This window comes from Rhynchophorus ferrugineus, unplaced genomic scaffold (assembly GCF_030347505.1).
Source record: "Rhynchophorus ferrugineus isolate W39M unplaced genomic scaffold, kcgeb_rfMv2 rfM14, whole genome shotgun sequence".
Classification (NCBI taxonomy): Eukaryota; Metazoa; Arthropoda; class Insecta; order Coleoptera; family Curculionidae; genus Rhynchophorus; species Rhynchophorus ferrugineus.
Genome location: NW_027472593.1, coordinates 933,135 through 957,516, shown reverse-complemented (window position 1 = coordinate 957,516; position 24,382 = coordinate 933,135). Strand labels below are relative to the sequence as shown.

The following is a 24,382-nucleotide window of genomic DNA, read 5'->3' as shown; positions in this document are numbered from 1 at the left end:
TATTCTGGTTTTTCTATAATGGAGACATACTCTTAACTACTTGATCTTTTAAAATTTCTTACCTTGTTGATGATTTTTTCTTTATAGTTCCATTTCATACTGTGTACTTTCTTTATACTTTCCATACTGTGTATTTTATAACTTCTGTGAAAACAATTTTTTTACTTTTTGGGGTGACCTGCAGATTATTTCTTCGGTGAGGTCTGACTGCCAGACACCATTTTAAATTCTCTTAATGGTCTGGTATATTCAATGATTCTTTTTCTGTTTTCTTTTTTTTATGATCCTTATAATATACGTCTTGCACGGACAGGAGTTCGGTGGTACTATGAACTTAACTTAAATATTATCTATATATTTTGATCAAACGATGATAACTCTATTCCTAATTTTTGAACTATTCTATACTGCTGGCGTAAAAACTTTCTGTTCGTCAGACTGCATGCATCCCAAGTGATGGAGGGCTGGCTGTCATCACATTGTCGTCCGTAATGTAGACCTTTCCACGTCTGTTGTGGTGACTACCGATTGGTTGGCTACTCCTGTGCTGGCAGCCTGGCAGTAAACGTTCATAGCTACGTCGCTCGTGATGGCCCCCAGTTTTTGGTACCCTTCATATCATCAGCTAATTTGTTGTCACGTGCATTGGTTGTTCTTATCGTTGGAGTACCCCACATAGGTATGCCCCTTTTGCAAGCCCTCTTTACTTTCCTAAATATAACTATATATTTGTATTAGATATCGATGTTCTTTCCAGTTGCTCTATGTATTTGTGTTCTGAATCGCATCTTAAATTAATGACTTTATGTCTAACATGATCTGAGAATAGAATATATATTTTCATTGTGTAAAACTATCGAACACTTGTTACCTCCTAATGTCCAACCTCTTTGATAAACTTACTTTGAGCGGAAAGACAAAAAATAATTTGAATTCATTTAGTGTTTAATATCTTACTATGTATTTTATAGCTTATCACTTTTGGCGCATAAAAAATATAATACACATTTATTTAATTTTTAAGCATTTAATTTTTAATCCTAAGCAAGCAGACCTTGATACTTAACAAGGCTTCTACTTATTGGCATATCAAGACACCAAATGATAGATAATCGAGGTAATAAAATAAAAAAATTAATGAATATGTTAACAATAAAAAAATAAAATACGGAATAAGTTTTACAAGGAATAGACTATTTATTTCTAAAAATATTTGTTAACTGTATAATTAAATCATATATAGATAATAAACATACATTAAGCACATTTTTATAACATAATTTATTGGATACGGCAGTGTCTGTAAGTTGTCCTATTCTCTGTCTTTCTGAATTCCGAAAATTCCGTCTCTTTGAAGCAGACTCTGTGTCTAAACGTCTTAATACTTGATGTTCGAGACAATATCGCTCTGCATTATAAGTTGGGCCCTCACTCTAAAAATACAAAAAAATTGTAATATTTATAGATTATTAGGATTTTCTAAAATCATAAATTACGTTATCCCAACTATCGTCAACTGGTACAAGTATAATAGGTTCTAGAGGTGTTACCACCTTTTCAACTTCACTGCCTTCTTTTATTAGCTGCAATTCTATACACTTTTTATCCGGGCAGATACTATGGTGTAACTAGTATAAAAAAAGTACTGTATTGGTTTTCTTTAATAAATAATACACCTTACATTTAATTCTTCTGGTGGTACACGGTGACATGTATTATAATCACAAGGGACTAGTACAATATTCCCGCTGTTAGCAGCTTTGCATTTCTTCAAATGTAATTCCATCCTTGATACTCTTATGTGATGTGAGTTATTGTAAGGACAAATAACTTTTTCATTGGGACTGTAAAATATCGGTTAAGTATTATCTTTAAATTCTTTGGTCATACATTACTCTCTTAATATCTCCATTGTTTAAATTTCTGTATTATGTGTTTTTAAGATATTTTAAAGTATACACTAATATAAATTGTTAATAGTTAAATTATAAACGTTTATACGTGAATAAATGCACTTAAACTTTGAAATATTTCAAGGAAGCAAACATTGTTTATCAAATTCTTTTATCAAAATATTTTATGTTTTCTTATTGATTACATATATGGAAGATTAAAGAATAAACTAGAGATGATGAAAGAAAATCGATTGTAACTTCCGATGTATCGATAGTTACATAAATTATTCCATAAATATTATAAAACCTTTTAATCATTTTAAATAAACTATTAAATTTGGTACTTAACCTTAAAAGATTAGCTTCTCTACATTAATTAAAATAAAATATTTATTAAAAAATTCGATACTTTAATGTACATTTTACAATCTTTAAATAATATCGATATTTTTTTGGGCCGTGCCCTGTGTGTATGTTAAATCGCAATTTATAATACTGACTTTATTTCTAACATGATCTGTGAAAAAAAACCTTTCTAAAATGTAAAACATAATCGAAACATAACGATTAATATACTTTGAAAACGGATATTTAATTTTATATATTAATATACTTATTAATATACTTTTTACAGTATTTACAAAACATCGGCCTATATATCAATATTTTTATTTTTTATTAAAAAATCTACATATTTTTTGTGAAATATCGAAGTATATTCCAGTAGCAGTAGCTGTTAAAAAATATTTATATTTTATTCATCCCTTATATCCATATACTTTTTTTAAAAGTTGACCTTGAAAGTGAAAGGAATACATAAAATTAAACAAATTAACTCGGCGGGAATGTGACACTAGTTGGAAATATCACTCAACATCTTCCATTCAAGATCAAAATGATATTAAGTCGACTGCACGTTGTCGATATGTTCCCGTGCCGCACCTCCGAATGGTTCCAGAACAGTCTCCGTTAGTTCGTTGATCGAAACGCAATGGCTTGTCTTACCTGTCGGACCAATAAGGTAGTATTTTTGTCGAATAAAGGCCTCTTATTTAAACAAATAAGGTTAGAATATAATGAACATTTTAAAGACTAGAACATCTGTGCTGAGGTTATAACAGTGAGTTAAATAAGAATTTCTTTATTAAAATAAGTGGTGACAGTGATAAAATAGCCGATGGATTATCCCCTTCAAAAATGGTAAAGTCAGACTGTGTAGAAACTTTGCTTTTCGTCTTATCAGAACAGAAGCTGGAAATAACTGAATTAGCGTAAAAATGCTGTATGGCGTGGTAAAATTACTCATCTGGTGCTTCTAATGCACAAGCTAGAATGGTTTGGATATGCAATTAATCTAAACTAAAAATTAGGGGTAAGTGATAACATTATAATTGTTAAGGCAAGTCAATCTGTCAAAGTCCGGTACATACTATACAGTACATAGTTACTATTTGAATGTTAAGCTATATATAATAGTACAGGAAAAATATGTAACAGACCTTATTCTTGGGTTTACTAACAAATAATTTCCGAGTTAACTTGCCTATAATGCAACAACTCTCTGAATTGGCGTCAATGTCCTGTATGAAATACTTTTATTTCTTGGTAAATAAAATACAAATTCAAATATTATAATGGTCACTATCTTGATAATATACTAGGTGTTGCAACGGTGATTACAATAACAATCGTATATCAACTACGTCAGCAAAATACTCTTCGAGACTCTAAGAAACTATATGATTTCTGGTCAAGGCGTCGGCCTTTGTAGCCAAAAAGTGTCCATGTCAGCATTCCCATCGCTCGGTCCCGATACCACGTCTGTCTCGATTAGCGAATGAGTCATCAGGTGCCCTCTATGTAATTGGTTAACAATACCGATCTATATTTTCTTATAGCCCATCTCTTAGTGATTATGGAAAATTTCACTTGATTCATTTACCACAACGACCTATTTTGACGAACTGTATTAAGTAACATTGAATACGGACTATATCTTTTTACTCTGAAGCGGCAATAGAAATAAAAAATTCTGGGAATATACGAATAGTTAATTTAAATCAAGAAAGAAGTCATCTGTTTGTACTCAATCATTGCAAAAAGGCCCATGCTGAATCCAACAAAAGAAATCTTCATAAAATCCCTATTCCTACTCTGTTGTGTGATAACAAGACATAGCATTTCATTATAATGATGACTGTGGTGCAGAAACATCTACTAGATGATAGAAACACCACCTAAAATCTGTCATTCGAGGGCAAAATGACGGCAAATCGACTGCTACGTTGTCGATATTTTAAATTATTATTTACATATAGGGAAAATAGTTTAGTGGGGGATTTACAGATTTGCGGCTAGCTGCATATTGAAATTTTGCAGTTAGTCTTAAGTCTGCAATACGTTAACCTAATTCACAAACATACTAAATAATTTTTTCTGTTAATTAGATTTTGCAAATACTAAAATATCGCAATATAATATAGTTTTAAGCAATATAAATAAATATAATTTTGCATAGTACTAGGATTTGTATTAAAAGTTTGAGTCTCGTTTTCCTCATTTTTCCGCTTTCTAACATTTAAATTTTTAGGGCGCTTCGATTTCATTTGGATTATTTTATCATATTTCATATCACATCATAGTGCAACCAGCAGCAAAAAGAACATAAATGAATAAATGGAACTAAAATGTATTAAGGCAAATAATGTAAATTTGCCTACAATATAACGACTACTGTGTGACTATAACTAAAATAATTTTAAAAATAGTTTAATATTTTTCTTTGTACTTCGAGATTTTGACTGTTTATGATCTGTGATCGGTGGTTAATTGAAATATTACTCCAAAAATATAAGGTTTTTTTTTTGTTCTGGCCTAAAATCAGGCGGTGGAATGCATGACGCATACCTGGTCGCGGAGACTTGCCCTGGAGTGACAAGTTGGACCGGGTTATGTGGGACTGTTGATGAATGATGTTGTTTTCCTTTGTGAAAGAGTTGAGAGCGTAGAGTATTGCCCTCTTGGCAAGCTTCGAAATGGCGCTGAGAAGGCTGATAGGCCTGTAATCAGATGGAGATGATTTTGCTCCTTTCTTGGGTATAACCGCTTTATGTGCGTGTTTCCAAGACGCCGGGAAGTGTTGCAGTCTCATGATGGAGTTAATGATGTTTGCCAGTTCTGCAAGCTGCTTATGCGGGAGCTTTTTTAACTGGGTAATCGACATTCCATCGAAACCTGGAGATTTTTTGGTTTGAAGTTTGGCGATCATAGTCTGTAGAGACTTTGGAGACACAAAATGGTTGAGAAGAAAGGCGGGGGTTACTGGTCTTTTGACGGAGTTGGATTCGTTGATGACAATGTCAATGTCTTTAGCTTTAGTGTTCTGTGCGGGTGGGAGGCATTTCATTTGAGCTTCGTAGGTCTCCGCAAGGAGCTCGACTTTTTCTTGGTCAGTGACTGTGAAATTTCCTGTAACCGCTGACTTCAGGGGAGGGATGACATTGTGCGTCTTCTCCACGAGGCATTTGGAGACACGCCAGAAGGAAAGGGGGCCATCCAGCCTTTGGTCCGCGAGAAATGAGTTCCATTTCATTGCTCGCCAAGTCGAGACGGCCGCCCTTACCCTCTTGCATGCTCTGGGTGAAGCAGCATCAAGGGTGAATCGAGCTAATCTGCATAAACCGTTTTTGATGCGAATTTCACGTTTAAGAGAAGCGGGAAGGTTGTTTTTCCACGGCTGGGGTTGTGATGAAATTTTGACTGTGGCAGATTCGTGAGCAGACTGAACATCGCGAGTTAGCTTCAGTACGGCTTCCTCGAGGTGTTCTGGTGTGTTAATTTTCGGAATTGGATCGAATTTCAGGAGAAGAGATTGGTAGTTTTTCCAGTCGGTTTTTTTCCTGAATCTTGTTAGTGGGACTTGAGTGGTGGCGCAGATTCCGAGTTTGAGAAGGACCGGACGATGATCAGAGTCTAGTTCGTCAAGGACTCGAACTTCGGAATCACGATTTACGTCTTGAAGAATAAAGAAATCAAGGATTCTTGCTGCGCCTTGAGAGACTGTACTAGGGTGATGGGTGGGTTCATCTGGCAAGGCAAGACCGTAGCCCAGATCTGCACTTAGAGCTACGATGGCGTTACCTGCGGGATTCGCTCTGGAACACCCCCAGATGGGGTGGTGGGCGTTGAAGTCGCCACCTATTATTTTCGGAAATTTTCCTTCCACGAGTGATCGGTATTCGGCATAGTTGAATGCAGAAGATTTCCTGTACAGGGATTTAATCACGAAGGGACGTTCTTGGATATCGGTTTTAATGGAGGTTGTTTCGAAGTTGTTTACTGATAACGATGGAAGGAGCTCGTGTTTGACTCCTTTTCTAACGAGAATAGCGGTTCCACCGGTGTTCTATCGTTTCTGTAGACCAAAAAGTGTTCGAAAGAGAGACGATGCGAAGGTTTCAGGAAAGTTTCCTGGATGAGCACGATGTCGACGTCATAGAATGTCATGACATCTTCCAATTCCGCTTGCTTTCCGCGTAAGCTATTTGCATTCCATGTCATCAGTATAAGAGATTTCGGAACAGCCATTTCGAAGAGTTAAAGGCTGCTGGAAGTTATAGAGACAGGTAAGTGTTGCCGCCTAGGCAGCGACATTTGGAAAAAGACGTGCAAGTTGGTGAGCCAGGGCGATCACTTGCAGGAAAGCCTGCGGGTCAGTAAACGCCTGTATTGTGGAGTTAAGGTCCGGTGTATTGGTTGGAGCAGGAGTTTGAGTTGGAGCAGGCTGGGTGGCGCTGGCTAATTTTTGGGCTAGCTTCCTGCCACCTTGGTTACTCCATGCAGAACCTTGTGGAGGCCTGGTTTCGGTCGGAATTTTTGGTTTTCTTGGAGCAGGAAGGCAGCTGCAACCGCTGAAGTTTGCGGTATGAATTTCACTGCAGTTGCTGCACTTTTGAGGTGCTTCTGGGATTTTGGTACAGTATCTAGTGTCGTGATGCCCGGCACATTTGACGCAACGTGGGGGGGCTCGGCAATATGAGCTGGAGTGCCCGAAAAGTTGGCAGTTGAAGCACTGCACTGCTCTCTCCTCCGGATGACAGAAGGAATGGTAAGGGTAATTCCTTTCCTCGAGCAGGGTAGTAAGTTTACGGTAATTGTCGCTTGTGGCGACGAATAAGAAAATGCCCTCCTTTTTGTTTCGGGTTATGATGTCTATTGATTGTGCCTTAGTAATTTTAATGAGCTCCATGAACCTCTTCTTGTCACGGAGCACTATAGGCGGAATTTTTTCCTTTGGGGGACTTTGAGAAACAGTCGCCGAAACGGTTGGCACTGTTTTTGCTGTGGAGGTTAAGACTTGTTTAGTGGCCTGGCTACTTACCTACGCAGGTTGGGTTGGTCTTGTGGTAACTTGTTTCGGTACTGGCTGTGGGGCCGTCTTGGTGGTCGGCTTGTTTTGCACTGGTCTGGTGGCAAATTTTGTAATCGAAGGCTGTACGTTAGCCTTGGCTTTCGATTGGGTAGATTTAGTGACCGGCTTGGCTACCGGATTGGGTTGTGATTTGGGAGCCTGTTTTCCCTTGTTGCCGGGCCCTCTTTTCCTTTTTCCCACCAAGGTGAAACCGTTTAGCTGGTGTCTGGGTCTGGATTTCTATGGCAGCGGGAATCTTTACTTCCATGGCATCTTTTTGATGCTTCATGAATTGTGTTATCGTAGCTGTGAGAGTTTTGATTTCTTCCTTGAGATCTTCGGAAGCCTTTTCGCTCTTTTCCAGCTTTTCCGTCTGTTTGGGCTTTTGCGAACATTTTAACGTCAGCTATCTGCTTTCGCAGGTCTTCGTTCTGTAAAAATATAAGGTCTAAAAGGATTAGTTTTCCAAACAATTGACAATGATCCTATTTCAATTGTTTAGTATTTTATTTACGTATTTGTTAATATTCGAGAAGCTACCCGGTCGTTCCGTTTTACCATTATCCCTCAAGTCGGAAAGAATTAAACAAGTTACAAAATTTTAAGCATCTGTTGTTAATATGAATTGCTTATCAAAGTTAGGATACATTAAAATACTATCAGATGTTATAATTTTTTTACATTTTTCAAAATATGTTTTATTTTTTTTAATATGGAATTAAGAGATTTCAAGAAATTTTAAACAAATTTAGAATATCAAAAAGACCTATAAATTTTTTTAAAATTGGAAAATATGGAATTAAGAGGTTTCAGAGATCTAACAAAAGGCTTGCCGGTGATAACCCCAAGTTGTCGTTATTGTGGAATATTTGTAATTTTTTCTATATATGTAGGGAACGACACCTGATCCATCTGTCTGACGGAGCCGTATCTACGTTTCAAGAATACGCTCTGAATGGTTACGCTTGTTTGTGGAATAGCCGCCACCGAAAGAATACGTTCGAGTGGCATACAATAATGATTAGTTTTTAATTTTTTGTTATATTAATTTTGGTTATAATTTATATTAACAGAAGCAACCGTACAATTATTATTATTGGCTTGCCATAAATTATGAATTATGGGTAATGTAACACCTATACACTGATACACCTATATACACTAAACAAGTTCCTTTGGTTTGGTTCGCTTCGATCTTCTGATTTCCCGCGTGTTGTCCAATAGCTGTATAGCTTTCACGTTACTGTGATTATGCAACCGTAGTTCAAGGCGAAATCTTGGATCACTTCTTGTATTCATTTGATTTCGAGGTCATTGATAATTATTCGCAAAACTGTTTGATGTTTGGCGTATTATCAATATATGGCATTTGTCAACCCCTTATGTGCACACCATGGATCCAAATTGGCTTTATGATTGACTGATAAACCAATCTCTTTGATTTTAGGTTAAGTGGAGAGTATATTTCAATTAACCAATACATTTTCTTGACTTTGAATCTAATCTGCTCTGCTTTTTGTCTAACATGAGGTTTTTAGTTTAACCTACTATCGAGACATATTTCGACGTATTTAGCTGATTCTGCTTGAATCAGGCATCTGTCAAGTGAATAATTATGTATTTGTCATTTTACTTCAATTCAAAATTAACATGGACGGATTTGGAGCGATTAAGCCATATTTTTCAGTCTCTAGTCCATTTGTAGATTTTTTTACCGCTACTTGTACGTTATCTACAGCCTTAGACAACTTAGACAATTTTTAATATGAAAACTGTGTCGTCGGCAAATGTTCCAAGTATTGTTTCTTCTGTTGTAGGGATACGTGGATCTTCAGCTGAAATAGGGTTGAGTGTAGAGATTGCTCGTGCATCTAAAACTCTAAATTTTTTCAAAATGTTATTATTCGAGGAGTCGACAGTAATTGGGGGGAAGCAATCTGTTCATTTTGTATATTAATCCCAAATGCCGTACCCGGTCAAAAGCTTGTGAGACGTCCAGTAATATTTCAGGGCAGTTTTTCTTTTCTTCGAGTTCCTTTTTAAGTACCGCTGTTACTCTATGCGCTTCGTCCATTTTTGAGTGGTGATTTCAAACTGCAAATTGGAAATCTGGTATTTCTATAAATTACTTAATGCGTTTTAACAGCAGTTTCTCATATAATATTGATATCGTAGGTAACAGCGAAATACACTGGTAAGATATAACTTGGTCTACTGGTTTATCAGGTTTTTTAAGCAAATGAATTCGAGCAACATTAAATAATTCCGAAACATGCTTCAGTCTCAAACAGGCATTGAATATTCAATATATCTTTTATTAACCAGCCTTTTTAGGATTGATGTTAATATAAATTTCTGTGGCAACTTCTATTGGAGAAATCTGATTTACAACAACATCGGTCTTATGAACAGGATTTGTATCTATTGCAGATTCTATAACCGTCGGTTTGTCGCATCTAGTGCTAACAATACTGGAGTGTGATCAAATGATACTTCGCAAAATCTCTCGATTTGTATTTAATTTGAAGAGATGCCTTTCGAAATGTAAAAGTCCAGTAGGTCTGATAATTTTTACTGCCCCAGTAAGTGGGTTTGCGCCCAGAGTAATAATTACATGTAATTATATTTATTGCTGCGAATAGTTCGCTGGGTTTTCCAGGTATTATTAATCGTGAACCTCAGGCTGTATGTTTAACATTTTTTTATTATTTAGTTATTATATTGTTACTAGTCGTTTCCGTCTAACCTACGATTTGTCTTTGTAATAACTTAAATCTAGGTATATAACTAGGAGGACCCATCGGCCCTATCTCAGTCTTTGGTGAAATAATGTTTATACGTGTCACTGCTGAATTTTTTAATATATGCACCTCACTACACAATGCTACACAAGATCAGGTGATTTGATTTTCTTGAGTCTATGTCGTGTTCTGGTGGTATCTTTCCTCATGCTCCCTTGCAATTCTCTTGATTTCTTGACTGACTGTGGGTATCTGAAGGTCTCGATGTAGGTAACAAGTGCTATAGTATTTGGGTACACCCACAATACCTCTCAGGACTTTGTTCTGAAAAACTTATTTGATTTATGTTACTCTTTGCAGAACATCCCCATAATTGAACTCCGTATGTCCATATATGTGTTAGTAATTGCTTATATATTGGCAATTTATTATATACTGTTAATTGTGATTTTCTTCCAATTAGTCAGTAGATTTTCCTATTTTTCAACTCCAGTTCGTTTCTTTTCTTCTTCATATGTTCCTTCCAGCGATGTTTTGCATCGAGATTCATTCGAAGATGTTTAGCGTTGTTGCTATATGGAAATATAGTGTTATTTAATCTTATTGGTGCTTGTACGGTCTGTTTATATTATGAACTGCACGTGTCCAATTATTTAAATTGTCACTTGCCTGTTGTAATTTTCGTGAGGCTTCTTCAGTATTATCTCCGACAGCTATAATCGCAGTATCATCAGCAAATGTAGCCTTCGTAATATTTTCCATTTGAGGTATATCACAAGTGTAGAGCAGATAAAGCATTGATCCCAGTACACTTCATTGTGGTACACCTGCTTTAGCTTCTTTTATTGTAGAGTAAGCTTCTTCTTGTTTGACTCTGAAGATTATGGTTGTAATGTATGATTTTAATAGTTAGGTGTGTTGTTTTGGTAGTATTTTCTGTAGTTTATGCATAAGGCCTTCATGCCAAACCTTATCGAAGGCTTGTGTTACATCTAAAAATATAGCTGAGCATACTTTTTTACTTTCGTAGGCTTTTTCAATAACATCTGTTATTCTGTGGACCTGGTCAATTGTTGAGTGCTTGTTAAAAACCCAAACTGGTGTGTTGGTATTAGGCTTTTTTTCTTTATATGATCGGTTTTATTCTTTTCAACAGGAGTTTTTCAAAACCTTAGATATTATTGGGAGCAGTGATATAGGTCTAATTTCCACATAGGTCTCTTATAGACGAACTGTGTAGACATGAACGCTTTAAATATTTTGGGACTTTCCAGATTGAGTAATCAGTTTCTTTATCACGTGTTACATTTCTCAGATAATCATTTATGGTTTTGTTTTTTATTTCCCTTTTCACTCTTTGAGTTATATTGTTTAAACTATTTTTATTTTCAGGTGTTCTGTTTTGTTGCCATTTTTTTCGTAATTTACGTTTTTCAGCTACCATTTCCTTCACTTCTTTTGGATAATTAATTCCTTTAATTGTACTATTAATTTGTGGAGTATTATTCTAAGCAGCTTGTTGAATATCAACTACGAATTTCTCTGCTTCAAAATTTAATTGTTCAGTTGCCTTGAGGGGTACGTTTAGTTAAATTCGTTTGTTCAATTGTTCAGCAAATCGTTCCCAGTCTGTTCTCTTGATTGTTAATGTTGGGTTTCTTTCTTGTCTTATTATATTTTCGCTGAACGTCAGAATCACTGGCGTATGATCTGAACTTATCTCAAAATTTTCTTCGATCTTTTTATAGTTGGCTGTTATGTTTCTTACTATGAAGAAATCTAACAGGTCTGGGGTTTTCTCTTGATTAGTCGGCTAATAAGTTGGTTTTCCAGTTGACATGTAACTACATCATTGTTCAGCAGCTGCTTTATGCCGTTCATTGCCTTTAGTTAATGTCATTCTGGGTCCCCATCTAGTATTTTCTGCATTGAAATCAACTCCAATTTTAAATATTTCTCCCAGGTTGCTTAGGACATTCAAATAATTTTCCTTTTTTTGATTGTATCTTCTTCTTCACTTCCTTCTCTTGCGGTGTTAGCTGGATGTATGGTATGATAAAATGTATATCCTCTAAATTTTATAAGGACTCTTTTGTTAAATGGGTTTCTGATATTAGGCAAATATCTATTTTTTGCATATCTAGGAATACTTTTAAGGTAGCGTGATGTTTCTGCATTTTGCACTGTATTTTGGTTTAGTTCTGCATTAATTTTTCACTTTTAGCTGATGATGGAAGCGCTCTTGTCATAGCTTTGATGCCTCTGTTTTTTTTGTCGTCATAAGAGTGCCATTACAGTTTCAGCAACTCTGAACAATCTATTATTTTTGTGAATATTGTACGACATTCGGCGTCGAGTTTTATTTGTCCATTGTTCAGTACCGTTGCTTTGAATATTATATACTTGGACCTCATCGTAAAGCAAGTCAAAGTCGGTAATATTACTTACCATACTTGGGGGTGACCTGGGCATTCTAATTTCTTTATTTTGTTCATTATTTGGTTTTACTTTTATTTGCTGTGATGATGATCCCCGGGGAATTATTTGCTTTTATTTTTTTACTTTTACCCGTTATTCAGCCTATTTCTTTCTGCAATTCTTCTTCATCTGTTTCGTATATAACAATTGGACTGCTTTTGTTGGCTTGGTGGTTTGTCCTTGCCTTCAGAGCTTTGTTTATTTAGTTGTAGCTGGAGGGCATATATTTGTTTTTGAATATTGGTTAATGCGATTTCAAGCCTCTCTGATTTTTCGTTCATCCACGTATTGTAGAGTGCCCGTTCGTTCTGGGTTCTAGTTGTGTTTTCTACATTCAAAACTGCAATATGTGATATCCTGATGTCGATATTTCCATTTTATCTATTTTTTGTGTAGTGTTCTCATATTTTTTACGTGTTGTTGAAATAATACTGTTATTTTTATGTTTAAAATTATCCTACCCTGCATTTGTGGTCCAGATATTCAGTTTCGGCTCTTAACGTTTTATGACATTTTGCATTTATTTTCTACTGTACTGACCTTTTTTTCCGATGGCACTTTCACTTTTTCTGTTTATTCTAAAATCTCCTCCAATAATATATCTTGGGCTTAATTTTAACAATAAATGTCTATAACATGAACATAATAAAGGAGGATTTTATAAATAATAAATGGAAATTAGAAAGAGAAAACTGGAACACTCTATGAACAAATTATCATGAAACTCAATCAGGGTGGTACAAAAGACACTAGAAATAGAAAATAAGAAAAGCGTAGTGATTCTGAACATGGCGTCTTTGGAAATGATGTGTTATGAAGTTCTAACATCTCTAGGATGTGTTACAACAACATGTCGTCAAAATGTGGACAAATTGTACATTTAAAAAGAAGTGGCAATCCCGTCTAGTTCATTTACACTTTCCTTCAAATTTAATAAAAAACATAACTGATATTAAATTAAACGGTCTAAAATATCGCATTACTAGATCGATTTCTATGTACCATAGATATTTGGAACCATTCATGATTTTCTTGAATAGTACAAGTCTTCGTCGGTATTTTTGGCCAAAATGTTGAGAAAATATTAACAGTAGAACTCGCTTTTATTCTATTATGTAATATCTAGAGGAATAATACTAAAATTATGGATTTATAAATACATAAGGATTGATAATCAATTTATCATAAACATATAAGTTGCATTTAATATATCTTAATATTAAACTTGAAAATCCGTTGTAGATCCTTCAGGTCTCTCCTAAAACCTTCTCTGAATATCAATAATCAAAATTCCCAAATTTAAATAAAAATATGCTACCTATCTAAATATACATATATTTATCTTAATCAATTTTAAGGCATATTGATATTTATTTTTCTTGTAAATACTCTAATATGCATCAATGATGCTGATGTTATAACAAAGCGATATTTAAGTTCAAAATAGCTATTCATTTCAAAAATATACGAAATATCTAATACCTGCATAACTAGACATTCAAAACTCTTTTGATTTATTTGTAATATAAATATTGTAAGATCAATTTCGTATTAAAATGGTACTGATAAAATAAATTGATTATGGCCAAAAGCATACCCTTAATCTAGTATTATTTTATCAACCACCTTATAATACACTAATATTAATGATTTACTGAAATCCTTATTTGGGATTTTTATTAATTAGACCTCATAAATGAAATTGACGATGGGCGATAATTGAAATTACAATTACTGACATGTTTAAATGTACTAGGTAAACAAATACATATATATCTACGTTTCACTTATGAAATTAGGAAAAATACAAAACAACAATATTACAATAAACATAATTTATTTAAGTATAAAGGACATTAGGATAAAGTTATGTTATTTGTGTTACATCCACTTCATCGATTTTCTCTGGACTATTTCTTAAGGGTCTAAGTTATATAGACTCACTAAGATTGTGGTAACATTGGCCAATAACTGCAAATTTATCATCTTCTTTCTAATTGAGGTAGACGTCCATATATCCACCTTGTGGGTTATATAACAGTATACATCTTGTATCTTTCAACTCATTTGCCCATGGTTCTACACTTATGGCGTCATTTTCATCTCTATTAGCTGTGGATTCAAAACCATAAGCGGCTTTTATGTTTTACTCTTTACTTTACTCTTCGTGAGTCACTAAATCTATTCTTCTTACATTAGTAATATCCACATCGTGTCTTACATCATCCTCTATAACATTAAATGGTATTTTAGCTGCTCATTTGGTTACAATTTATTCTCTATTTGTTTTCGAGAGCTGCAGGAGTTTAAGGTATTTTCATGTCCAAAATATGTTTTGGTGAATTCTACTTCATATTCTTCACCTTTGTTATAATTTAATACTTGCTAGGCAATGTGTATTTATCTTGTTTCTTCCTTGAACTTCCTTGGACCCTGAAATATTATGCTAGCACAATATAAAGAAATATAGCTTCTTCTCTCTTGACACGAGGTTGGGGCTTGCTCCATATCATTTTCCCATATTTGAATTTCTTTAAAGGTATTAAATTTCAATAACTCCTCAACGTTTAAGTTATGAGTTGACTGTAAATGATTCATTAGAAGATTCGCTTACATTGTAGTATGCTCGCATAACTTACATGTGTACAGTATTTTTGTTACTTTGGTATCTTCATTAATAGCAGGATGCTTTGTTTTGGATCCACGCTGTTTCAATATTTGTTTGCTGCTATATTTATTTTCGCAAGTAAAATATTTAAAAATGAATACACCCTTCAGATTTAATGCAGATATTTTTCTAAAACATAAAATTATTGTAAGATTCAGCAGGAAATTCTCTTGTTATGGACATTCAAATTAGAGCAGGTATATAACTTCGTACAGTTTTCAAAATAGAAAAGCTTCTTTTGTTCCATGTTTTGTCTTTCCATAGCAATTTGATTTTCTTATATAATTACTTAATTCTACTATTATAATATAAAACAAAGCAATATATATAGAAAAAATTAGTGTATACAATAATATAAACTAAATATTTCAATCAAAAACTAAATAAACTAAATAAATTATATTTCAATACAATCGTAAATTAAACTATCTAAAATTATAAAAAAGACTAATTAAGTAATAATTTGGTTAAAAAAAATTTGCGGTTGCACTCGAAGAAGCGCAATTTTCCCCACTAAGAACACAAAGCGAAATGCACGTAACAGCCTTGGCGTGAAATTTAAATAAAAAACAATTTTTTTCTGGAAATAAATTTGTTAAATTAAATTCAATTAAATAAATAAATAAATATATATATATATATATATATATATATATATATATATATATATATATATATATATATATATCACAAAAAATATAAATTTATAATGTAAATTTATATACATTTATCTAAATTTATCTAAAAATATAAATATAATATAAAAAATATATATCTATAAAATATAAATATTATATACATAAATATAAACCATAAGCAAAAAACTTTGGTGCATAGCAAAATAAAATTACCTCTTCCATCTTTCCGTCAGTACTTTTAATATTTTATCCGAAAGATCATTATGGAATGTACAATTGAAGGAGTTTTAATTTACTTTTTTAAAACATTTGACAAAAATTTTGTTATATAATCGACATGGCAAAATCGCTGAATAATTTAAGATATAGCTCAAAGACCTACTGACTACTTGTATATTAAAACAATTTTGTTAGAGTTTGGGACACGATATATTGTCTTGTCTCTATAAAATCAGTCTCAATTTGTGGGTCTACTAATTTATTCATAATTGTATGTAAACAAAAATCATATTTCATATCTTTTTTAAAATGTTATACTAATTAACCTGAGATATACACTACGGCACAACGTAAAACTTTGTTTGCTGTTATAGGAACAGCTGGACTGAAGTTATAGTCAAGTAATTAACAGTAAAAATGAGCAGAAAGGGGGATACTAGTTGAATGAATACAAACTTTACCTTTACCTTCTGGAGTTTGTTCAAGTGTCGATGATACTTGCTTCGAACACCCTGGTTGCGGGCCTGGAATGATGGAAATAGGTGCTACCAAGTAAGACAGTTTTGAAATTAACAATTATGAACAGAGATGTGATTGAGTCCTTCAATTTACCTTCGATATAATTTTGATTTTGATCCACTTCAATTTGTACATGTTCTGGGCTCGTGATATTATTTTCACCATAATTAAATTGTTCATAAGTACTTAAAGGAAGGTTTAAATGTATCACACAAATATCTCACGTGGTAACGATAATAAATTATGCCTCATGTTTAACCAACCAGTTTAGGATTTTAAAAGTTTTCTACTCACTTCTTAAGGATCGCTTTTTTAACGGAAAACGATGATGCATTTCCTCACTATCTGTGCATCCGGACACACAACACTTCATAGATCGGGAATACATTTCAACTACGGACTTCTACCTAGTAATAAAATAAAATAATAATTTAGTCTATAAACGTTATAAAAAGCTGACCACACTGTTCTCTACATAGGGCACGTTAAAAATGGGGTGCAAAATAAACAAACCATAGAACGAAATGAACGAATCAGATTCCGTCGCGGCTCTTAGCAGTTTCATGTTGGACGTGGCGAAACATTTCGCCAAAATTTCCATAAATTTCCATATATTCGCAAAATGTTACCAAAACACCCACCTACGAAACTTCCTGCCCTACTCGTATTTAACATAATAGTTAGGGGAGCATAATTGCCAACGCCTCCGACCGTTTTAATTTGGTAATATTAGGTACGTCTGTGTTTCTATCCGGTAGTTTCCAGAACAGTTTCAAATTTAAAAAATTAAAATAATATTTTTAAATTTTCAAACAAATTCCGGTACATTGTTACTATTTGATTGTTAAGCTATATATAATAGTACAGGGAAAGAATGTAATTGACCTTATTCTTGGGTTTGCTATAAATAATCTTGTTCGTTGATTGAAACATATTGCCTTGTCTTACCTTTCGGACCAATAAACTAGTATTGTGGTCGAATAAAGGCCTTCTATTTATCCTGTCAAGTGTGTGTGTTTAGAATATAACGAACATTTCAAATACTATAACATTTGTGCTGAGGTTGTAATAGTGAGTTAAATAAGAATTATTCTATTAACATAAGAGGTGACAGTGATAAAATAGCCAATGGACCATCCCCGTTAAAATGGTAAAATCAGACTGTGTAGGAACTTTGCTTATCGTCTAATCAGAACAGAAGCTAGAAATAACTGAATTAGCGAAAAAATGCTGTATGGCGTGATAAACCTCCTCATTTGATGCTTCTAGTGCACAAGCTGTGCCGTCAACTATGATGTCAAAATTTGTTTGTCAAAAATCTAAACTACAAATTGTAAGTGATAACATTATAATTGTTAAGACAAGTGAATCTATCAAATTCCGGTACATTGTTACTATTTGAATGTCAAGCTATATATAATAGTACAGGTAAAGAATGTAATTGACCTTATTCTTGGGTTTGCTATAAATAATCTCCCAGTTAACTTGCCTATAATGCAACCACTCTCTGATACGGTGTCAATGTCCTGTAAGAAATACTTTTATTTCTTGATAAATAAAATACAAATATTCAACAAACATTATAATGGTCACAATCTTGATAATATACTAGGGGTTGCAACGGTGATTACAATAACAATCGTATATCAACTACGTCAGCAAGATCTTCTTCGAGAGACTCCAAGAACCTATATGAATTCCGGTCAAGGCGTCGTCCGTTGTATCCGAAAAATGTACATCTCAGCATTCCCATCGTTCCGACCCGTTACCACGTCCGCCTCGATTAGCGAATGAGTCATTAGGTGCCCTCTATGTAATTGGTCAACAATGCCGATTTATATTTTCTTACGGTCCATCTCTTAGTGACTATGGAAAATTTCACTTGATTCATTTACCACAACGACCTATTTTGATGCACTGTATGCAGCATCATTGAAAAATTCTGGGAATATATGAAAAGTTAATTTAAGTTAATAAAAGCACCAGCCTTCTTTCTGTTCTGTCATCATTGTAAAGTCATCCATTTGTACTTAACCATTGCAAAAAGAATATTTGAAATATGTACATAATAATCCTTGTAATAACTAAATAAAAATAAACAAAAACCTTATCTGTGTTCCTTATTTATTTTTTGAAGTCGGATTAATTTTCTTGTTAAAAACATTATGTTTTTCTCTTTTTGGTGTTAGATATTTGCTCAACAAATTATGCAGTTATTATATTAAGTATTATAATGGGCATGTCAAGTAAAGTTGCAGTCTGTTTGAGGAAAAATAGGAATAAAGGAACAATGATTGAGAATAAGAAATGCTTCAGGCACCGGGGTCCGCTACCTAACCTAACTGATTTGACAGGCATTAACCAAACTAGAACACCCACGAAAAGTCGTTGTTTCCACCGGGAATCGAACCCGCGACCTCCACCTGTGGTCTGAAGACTCTAATAACTAATCTCTACGGCTTATCATATGATATGGTTAGTCTTTAAAAAGCAAACTGAACGAATTTGTACGGATAACTAATAAAGAATAATTAACTTAGATATTATAGACAAACATATGTGCATTTTTAATTTTTCGTTCCCTTTTCAAGACCATAGGAACCTTTAATTTATTTAATAAACTCTGCTTTTTTTGGAATTCTGTTTGGTCAGCTGATTAAAGTCCTTGTTGATGTGGAACGCGTGTTTGGTGTTGATAAGTATTTGGTATAGGAATTTTGCGATTATACTACGGTGAATTTTTGAAAAGGGATGAGTGAAAAATTCCTTTTGAACCTTTGCACTAATGTATTTGAGTAATTCTGTATATGAGGCGCTCAAATTTTTTTCTCCGCTATTTCTAAATTTGTTCATCTCTTCATGGCCGATGTACTTAGACTACTTTAACCCGTCTAAATAAAGGAGTATGTCTTATAGAGAACCATAATTATTAGAGACAATTTGCTTTTTCTACACGTGGGAGGATACAGGATTCTCTGTGGATTATAACGGCCTGGGTTTTCTTTGGGTTGAATTGCAACTTCCAAAAGTTTAACCATTTAACCTCATTATTTAATTGTCCTACAAAAACTTCAGTGTGAGAATATTTTTGTCTTCAGAGATATCGAGCTATGTATATCTTGATTGTGAATTCTTCACGCCATAAACAAAATCTAAAGGGCCGGCTTCGTTGGCACAGTGGTCAAGGGCGACAGGAAGGCCCTCTTACTGTTGCGATAGTAGCAGTTTCGAATCCTGCTGGGTAAATTTATGTTTTTGACTATTTATAATACGAAAAAGAAAATCTGTGACTGCGATCAGCCACGCCGGTAACCAAGCTGGGTAAGACCGGATTTCTTCTGAAATCATCTCTTGGACCGTGGGGAACAGATAAACACTATTTAGTAAAAAAGAGACGTTCAGTGTTGTACATACTATGTACATACATATGTAAAATGTTTTCTTGTCAACCCAATATAAACCCAAAAATATCTGAAAAATATGTAAAACATTATTTGAAAATGTCTATATTATGTTGTAGAGCCAGAGAGAATTACAAGAAGATAAATCAAATTGTAGATATATTAAGTTACTATGCTACAAAGGAGTGGAAGTTTGAGAACAGCAACGTGAAAACGCTATGGAAAGAAATGAGAAAGAGCGACCGGGAACTATTTGATTTTGATATTTGTGCTTTGAATTGGGACATGTACTTTTACACTTGTATCCGAGGTAAATCTTACCTAGACTGAAGTTCATTAATGATTGATGCTAGATAAATGATTATAAATATCGATTATATGACAGAAGAACTGAAAAAATCCAAATTAGAAGTTATTTTTGTTATTTCATTTCAACTCATATATATTTTTACATACTAATTACACCCAATTTTTCAATTATTTTGATATACCTTAAAATATTATTTGTTATATCAATTTATTTATGAATCATCATCTAAGTTAAAAAAAATTGGACAATTTGTATTATGATGTGATGGGAAATGATACAGTCATACTAGACCCAATAGTGATTCCTAACTAGTGCTCAAATATTTCAATATTTTAACGACAGATGACGCTGACTTCAAATTTTCCTATAATGTTTCGTCAGTATTATGTTTCGAATAAAATATAAATATAAAATTTAATACTATAATATTTCTATTTCCTTATAAGAACAATATATATAAATCTAGTAATACTTGTTAAAAAGCTCGTAACACCTAATAACATTTCTAACCTTACTAGCTAAAGAATTTCAGCCTTCCTTCTATTGAGTGTTTTCATTTGTCTTCATCAGATTGCCTATTTTTATCCAAGCACAGTCTGTGATAGGCCACATGAGAACAAAAGTGGTCTGGGGATTAAAATACGGCCTAATATCGGTAATATTCACTATATCACAGGAATTGAGATGGAGGAATTCTTTCTTCAGGTCTTCAAGTCTGAATAAAAACTGAAAATATGTCATTTCCCATTTGGTGGCCTTTATGAACTTGTTTTTCAACTACAAACAGTCGCCTTTGAAATAGAATACCGGGGCATACCTTTCGCCGTTTCTCACCACGAAAAGTACCAAATTATCTACATTAATCTGCAGGAATCCACAGCAATCTTCATGTATGTCATTACATATATTATTAATCAAAACGAACATGATCCTGGTGTAGAATTTCAGAAAATTATACGTCTGCAGAAAGTCTTCCATCAATATTTTTCTATCTTTGCCTTCTACGAATAAAAGCTTCCCAGATGAACCGTCACAATGTTTAAAATTGATCTCATTAAATAAAAAAGCTTCGTATTCGCTAAGGGGATAACAATTTACTCGAAGGCTCTGACAAACTTCTGGTGAATATTTGTTCATCGTGGAGAAAATTCTCTCATTTATAATTCGAACGGAGACATATAACAATAACAAAAATTCATCACCAGCCACTTGATTTTACATCAAATTAGTATTGTTGTTATAAAGGTGATTTTATTCATTTCTATATTCTATTTACAAATTTTATTGCGAATATTTTAGGAGCTTGAATTTATATTTTGAAGGACCCATTGGACACTATTCCACAAGGAATAAGAAAATTCTATAAGTTAATGATTATTTATTATTTAATATTATGTGTATGTTGGTGTGTTATATTATATAGTGCTTTGTTAATTTTAAAATATTTCGTTATAAACATATGTTAATTTTTGCGTTTGTTTTAATAGTTTTGATACATATAACTCAGCCCAAATATTTAACAATTCTTAATTATAACCTTTTTTTTCTTAATAATAATCCTTATTGTATATGATATTTCTCTTTATTTATCACTATTTACCTTTTATGCCATGTTATATTACTATAATCAAAATACCAGTATATAAAAGAAAAAATAAACGTACAAATGAACAAAAATAAGCCATTGTTGTTATATCATCAATGTTTTTGATATACCGATTATTTTGATTTTGTTTTCAAATTATATATTTGTAAGTAATTTGTAATCAGCTATATTCCTCGTTCAAACGAGTAGATGACAGTGGCGATGACGAATCTGTAGTTAATTTTAGATATGACTTACCAACAGCTGTTATCAAATGAGTCATCTACTTGAGGTTTTATAAATTGCAAGAATTCACAACTTGTTCAAAACCACCTCTAACTATCTCACTTAATGATAAATAAAATGCCATAGTTGATATTTCAACTCTGTAACTGAAAAAAGCCGAATAATTGAATCTAACCTGAAATCTAAACATAAACTCAGAGAAACATTAGGCTATATGGACATGCATCCGAGCAGGTTTTATGGACCACTATAATTTGTTCAAAAATAATAAGCAGTAATTAACATAGTACGTTTATTGATGAAAAAACAAATTTCACATAATAGAACAAAAAATTTTAATTTCTTATAAGAAAAATATTAGTGAACTTAATACTAATTTAACAGCCTATAATAAGATTTGGAATGTTACTGACTAAAAATTTTTATTTATTTAACATTTCCATTCATTTGACTGCCTACACTCATCCAAGTGCAATCTACAACGGGCCATTTGGGAACGAAGCTTTCTTGATCAAAATATTGCCTAACATCCACAATATTCACTAAATCACAAGAACTTAGTTGAACATCTTCTTTCTCTAGGCCCTGAAGCCTAAACAAAAACCGCAAATAAGTTAACTCCCATTTGGTGACCTTCACGAACTTGTCTTTCAGCTGCCAGCAGGTTCCTTCGAAACAGAACATCGGTGAATATTTTTCGCCATTTCTTAGCACAAAGGGTATAAATTTGTTTTCGTCAATTTGTAGAAATCCGCAGGAATCCTCGTTTATATCATTGTGCATGTTTTTACTTAAAGCGAACATAATTCTACCGCAGAATTTGAGAAAATCGTACATGTGCAGAAAGTCCTCCAACAACATCTTCGTATCTCTGCCTTCTATGAATAAAAGTTTTCCAAATTGACCATCGCAATGTTGCAAATTAATCTCATTAAATAAACACGCTTCCCATTTATTCAGAGGATCATAGTTTACTTGAAAACACTGGTGGACTTCTGGTGAAAACTTCGTAAAATTATTACACAACCTATGTTTTATAATTCTAACGGAGACATATTTTAAATCACCGACAATGATGTAAGGCAAATGCTGCAGGTCTATTGTGTGCCATCCAAATTTTACAACTGGAGAACATGGTGGTTCTTGCAATTCTGGTAACGTTTCGGTCTTACTCACTGCGTCTAGGACAACATGTCGGCTTAATTCGTTATCCATATTTTGTCGGTTCGCTGAGTTAATTGATGCCAATTTAACTACATAAACTTTTTTATTCGACATTTCACTTTTTACTTATATTATTTCAATTAACACTCTTCTTATATACTTAAAAAGTACACTACTCTTATAATCTCTACTTATATACTACCTTCTGTCACTGTCACTTCTGTCATTTCAATTGCGAATAATATATATCAAGTAATCTATGGAGAATGTTTTATGATACCATGGCAACTGTCAAATTGTTATAAGATTGTTGTTTTTAAATTAGTATTAGTTCTATATGCAATTTGTATGCTCTATTAACTTTAATATAAACAAATATATTATTACAGGCATATTAAGTATATGATTTTTTAGGTATAAGAGTTTATATTTTAAATTGTGTCGTTTTATATAGGACCTTTTTAATTTAAAAACATTTGAAGAAATTTGCGAGTGTTGCCTAAGTTTGCAATTGTGACATTACAAATAACTGAATGAACTAACCTAACTTCTATTTAATCTAGGGATATATTCTGAAAAATATGTTATTCTTTTTATAGTATAAATTAATCGTTGAATTTTAAATTGATCTAATTTAATATGTTTATGAGAGCAATAATTCGTTGAGATATACATTTATTTAGAGACATTGGTAATATTCTGCAGAAAATTTGTGCATGATTGAGAAAATCCTCTCACTTGTACCTAATTCGAAATGAAACGTGCTTCAGATCACTGATAGTGATGTAAAGGCTGCGGATATTCAATGGTGTGCCATTCGAATTTTAGAAATGAAGGTTTCTGAAGGAATGAAGAAGGCTGATGTTTCTTTCAATTCTGGCAATATCATTGTTGCCTACTGATTTAGCCATACCGGCTTTGTTATTTAAACTATTATTTATTAACCATTTGAATTTTTATAGCTTATGATGCATTTGATTTATTTAGGGATAAAAATATACTTTTAATTCATTTCAAATTTAAAACTAAAATATATTATTTCAAGAACAAGATGTACTGAATTGGTTCCACCAAGGGAATAACGACTCTGCCATAGGGCTGCCGAAAA

At 33.2% G+C, this 24,382-nt stretch overlaps 1 protein-coding gene and 2 pseudogenes across 2 annotated transcripts in view; all 3 read right to left on the bottom strand.

Moving 5' to 3' along the window:
• LOC143205649 (eukaryotic translation elongation factor 2-like) overlaps positions 1 to 24,382 on the bottom strand; it is a 497,146-nt pseudogene that overhangs the window by 107,837 nt on the left and 364,927 nt on the right. The window lies entirely within an intron of this gene.
• The window catches only part of LOC143205762 (eukaryotic translation elongation factor 2-like), a 232,309-nt pseudogene that overhangs the window by 81,813 nt on the left and 126,114 nt on the right, over positions 1 to 24,382 (bottom strand).
• LOC143205673 (gametocyte-specific factor 1 homolog) lies at positions 1,183 to 2,081 on the bottom strand. Its single transcript, XM_076418768.1, has 4 exons — positions 1,896 to 2,081; positions 1,682 to 1,844; positions 1,497 to 1,628; positions 1,183 to 1,433 (listed from the first exon to the last, which is right to left on the bottom strand). The coding sequence occupies exons 1-4, from the start codon at positions 1,910 to 1,912 to the stop codon at positions 1,194 to 1,196; spliced, it is 552 nt and encodes a 183-aa protein (XP_076274883.1). The 5' UTR covers positions 1,913 to 2,081; the 3' UTR covers positions 1,183 to 1,193.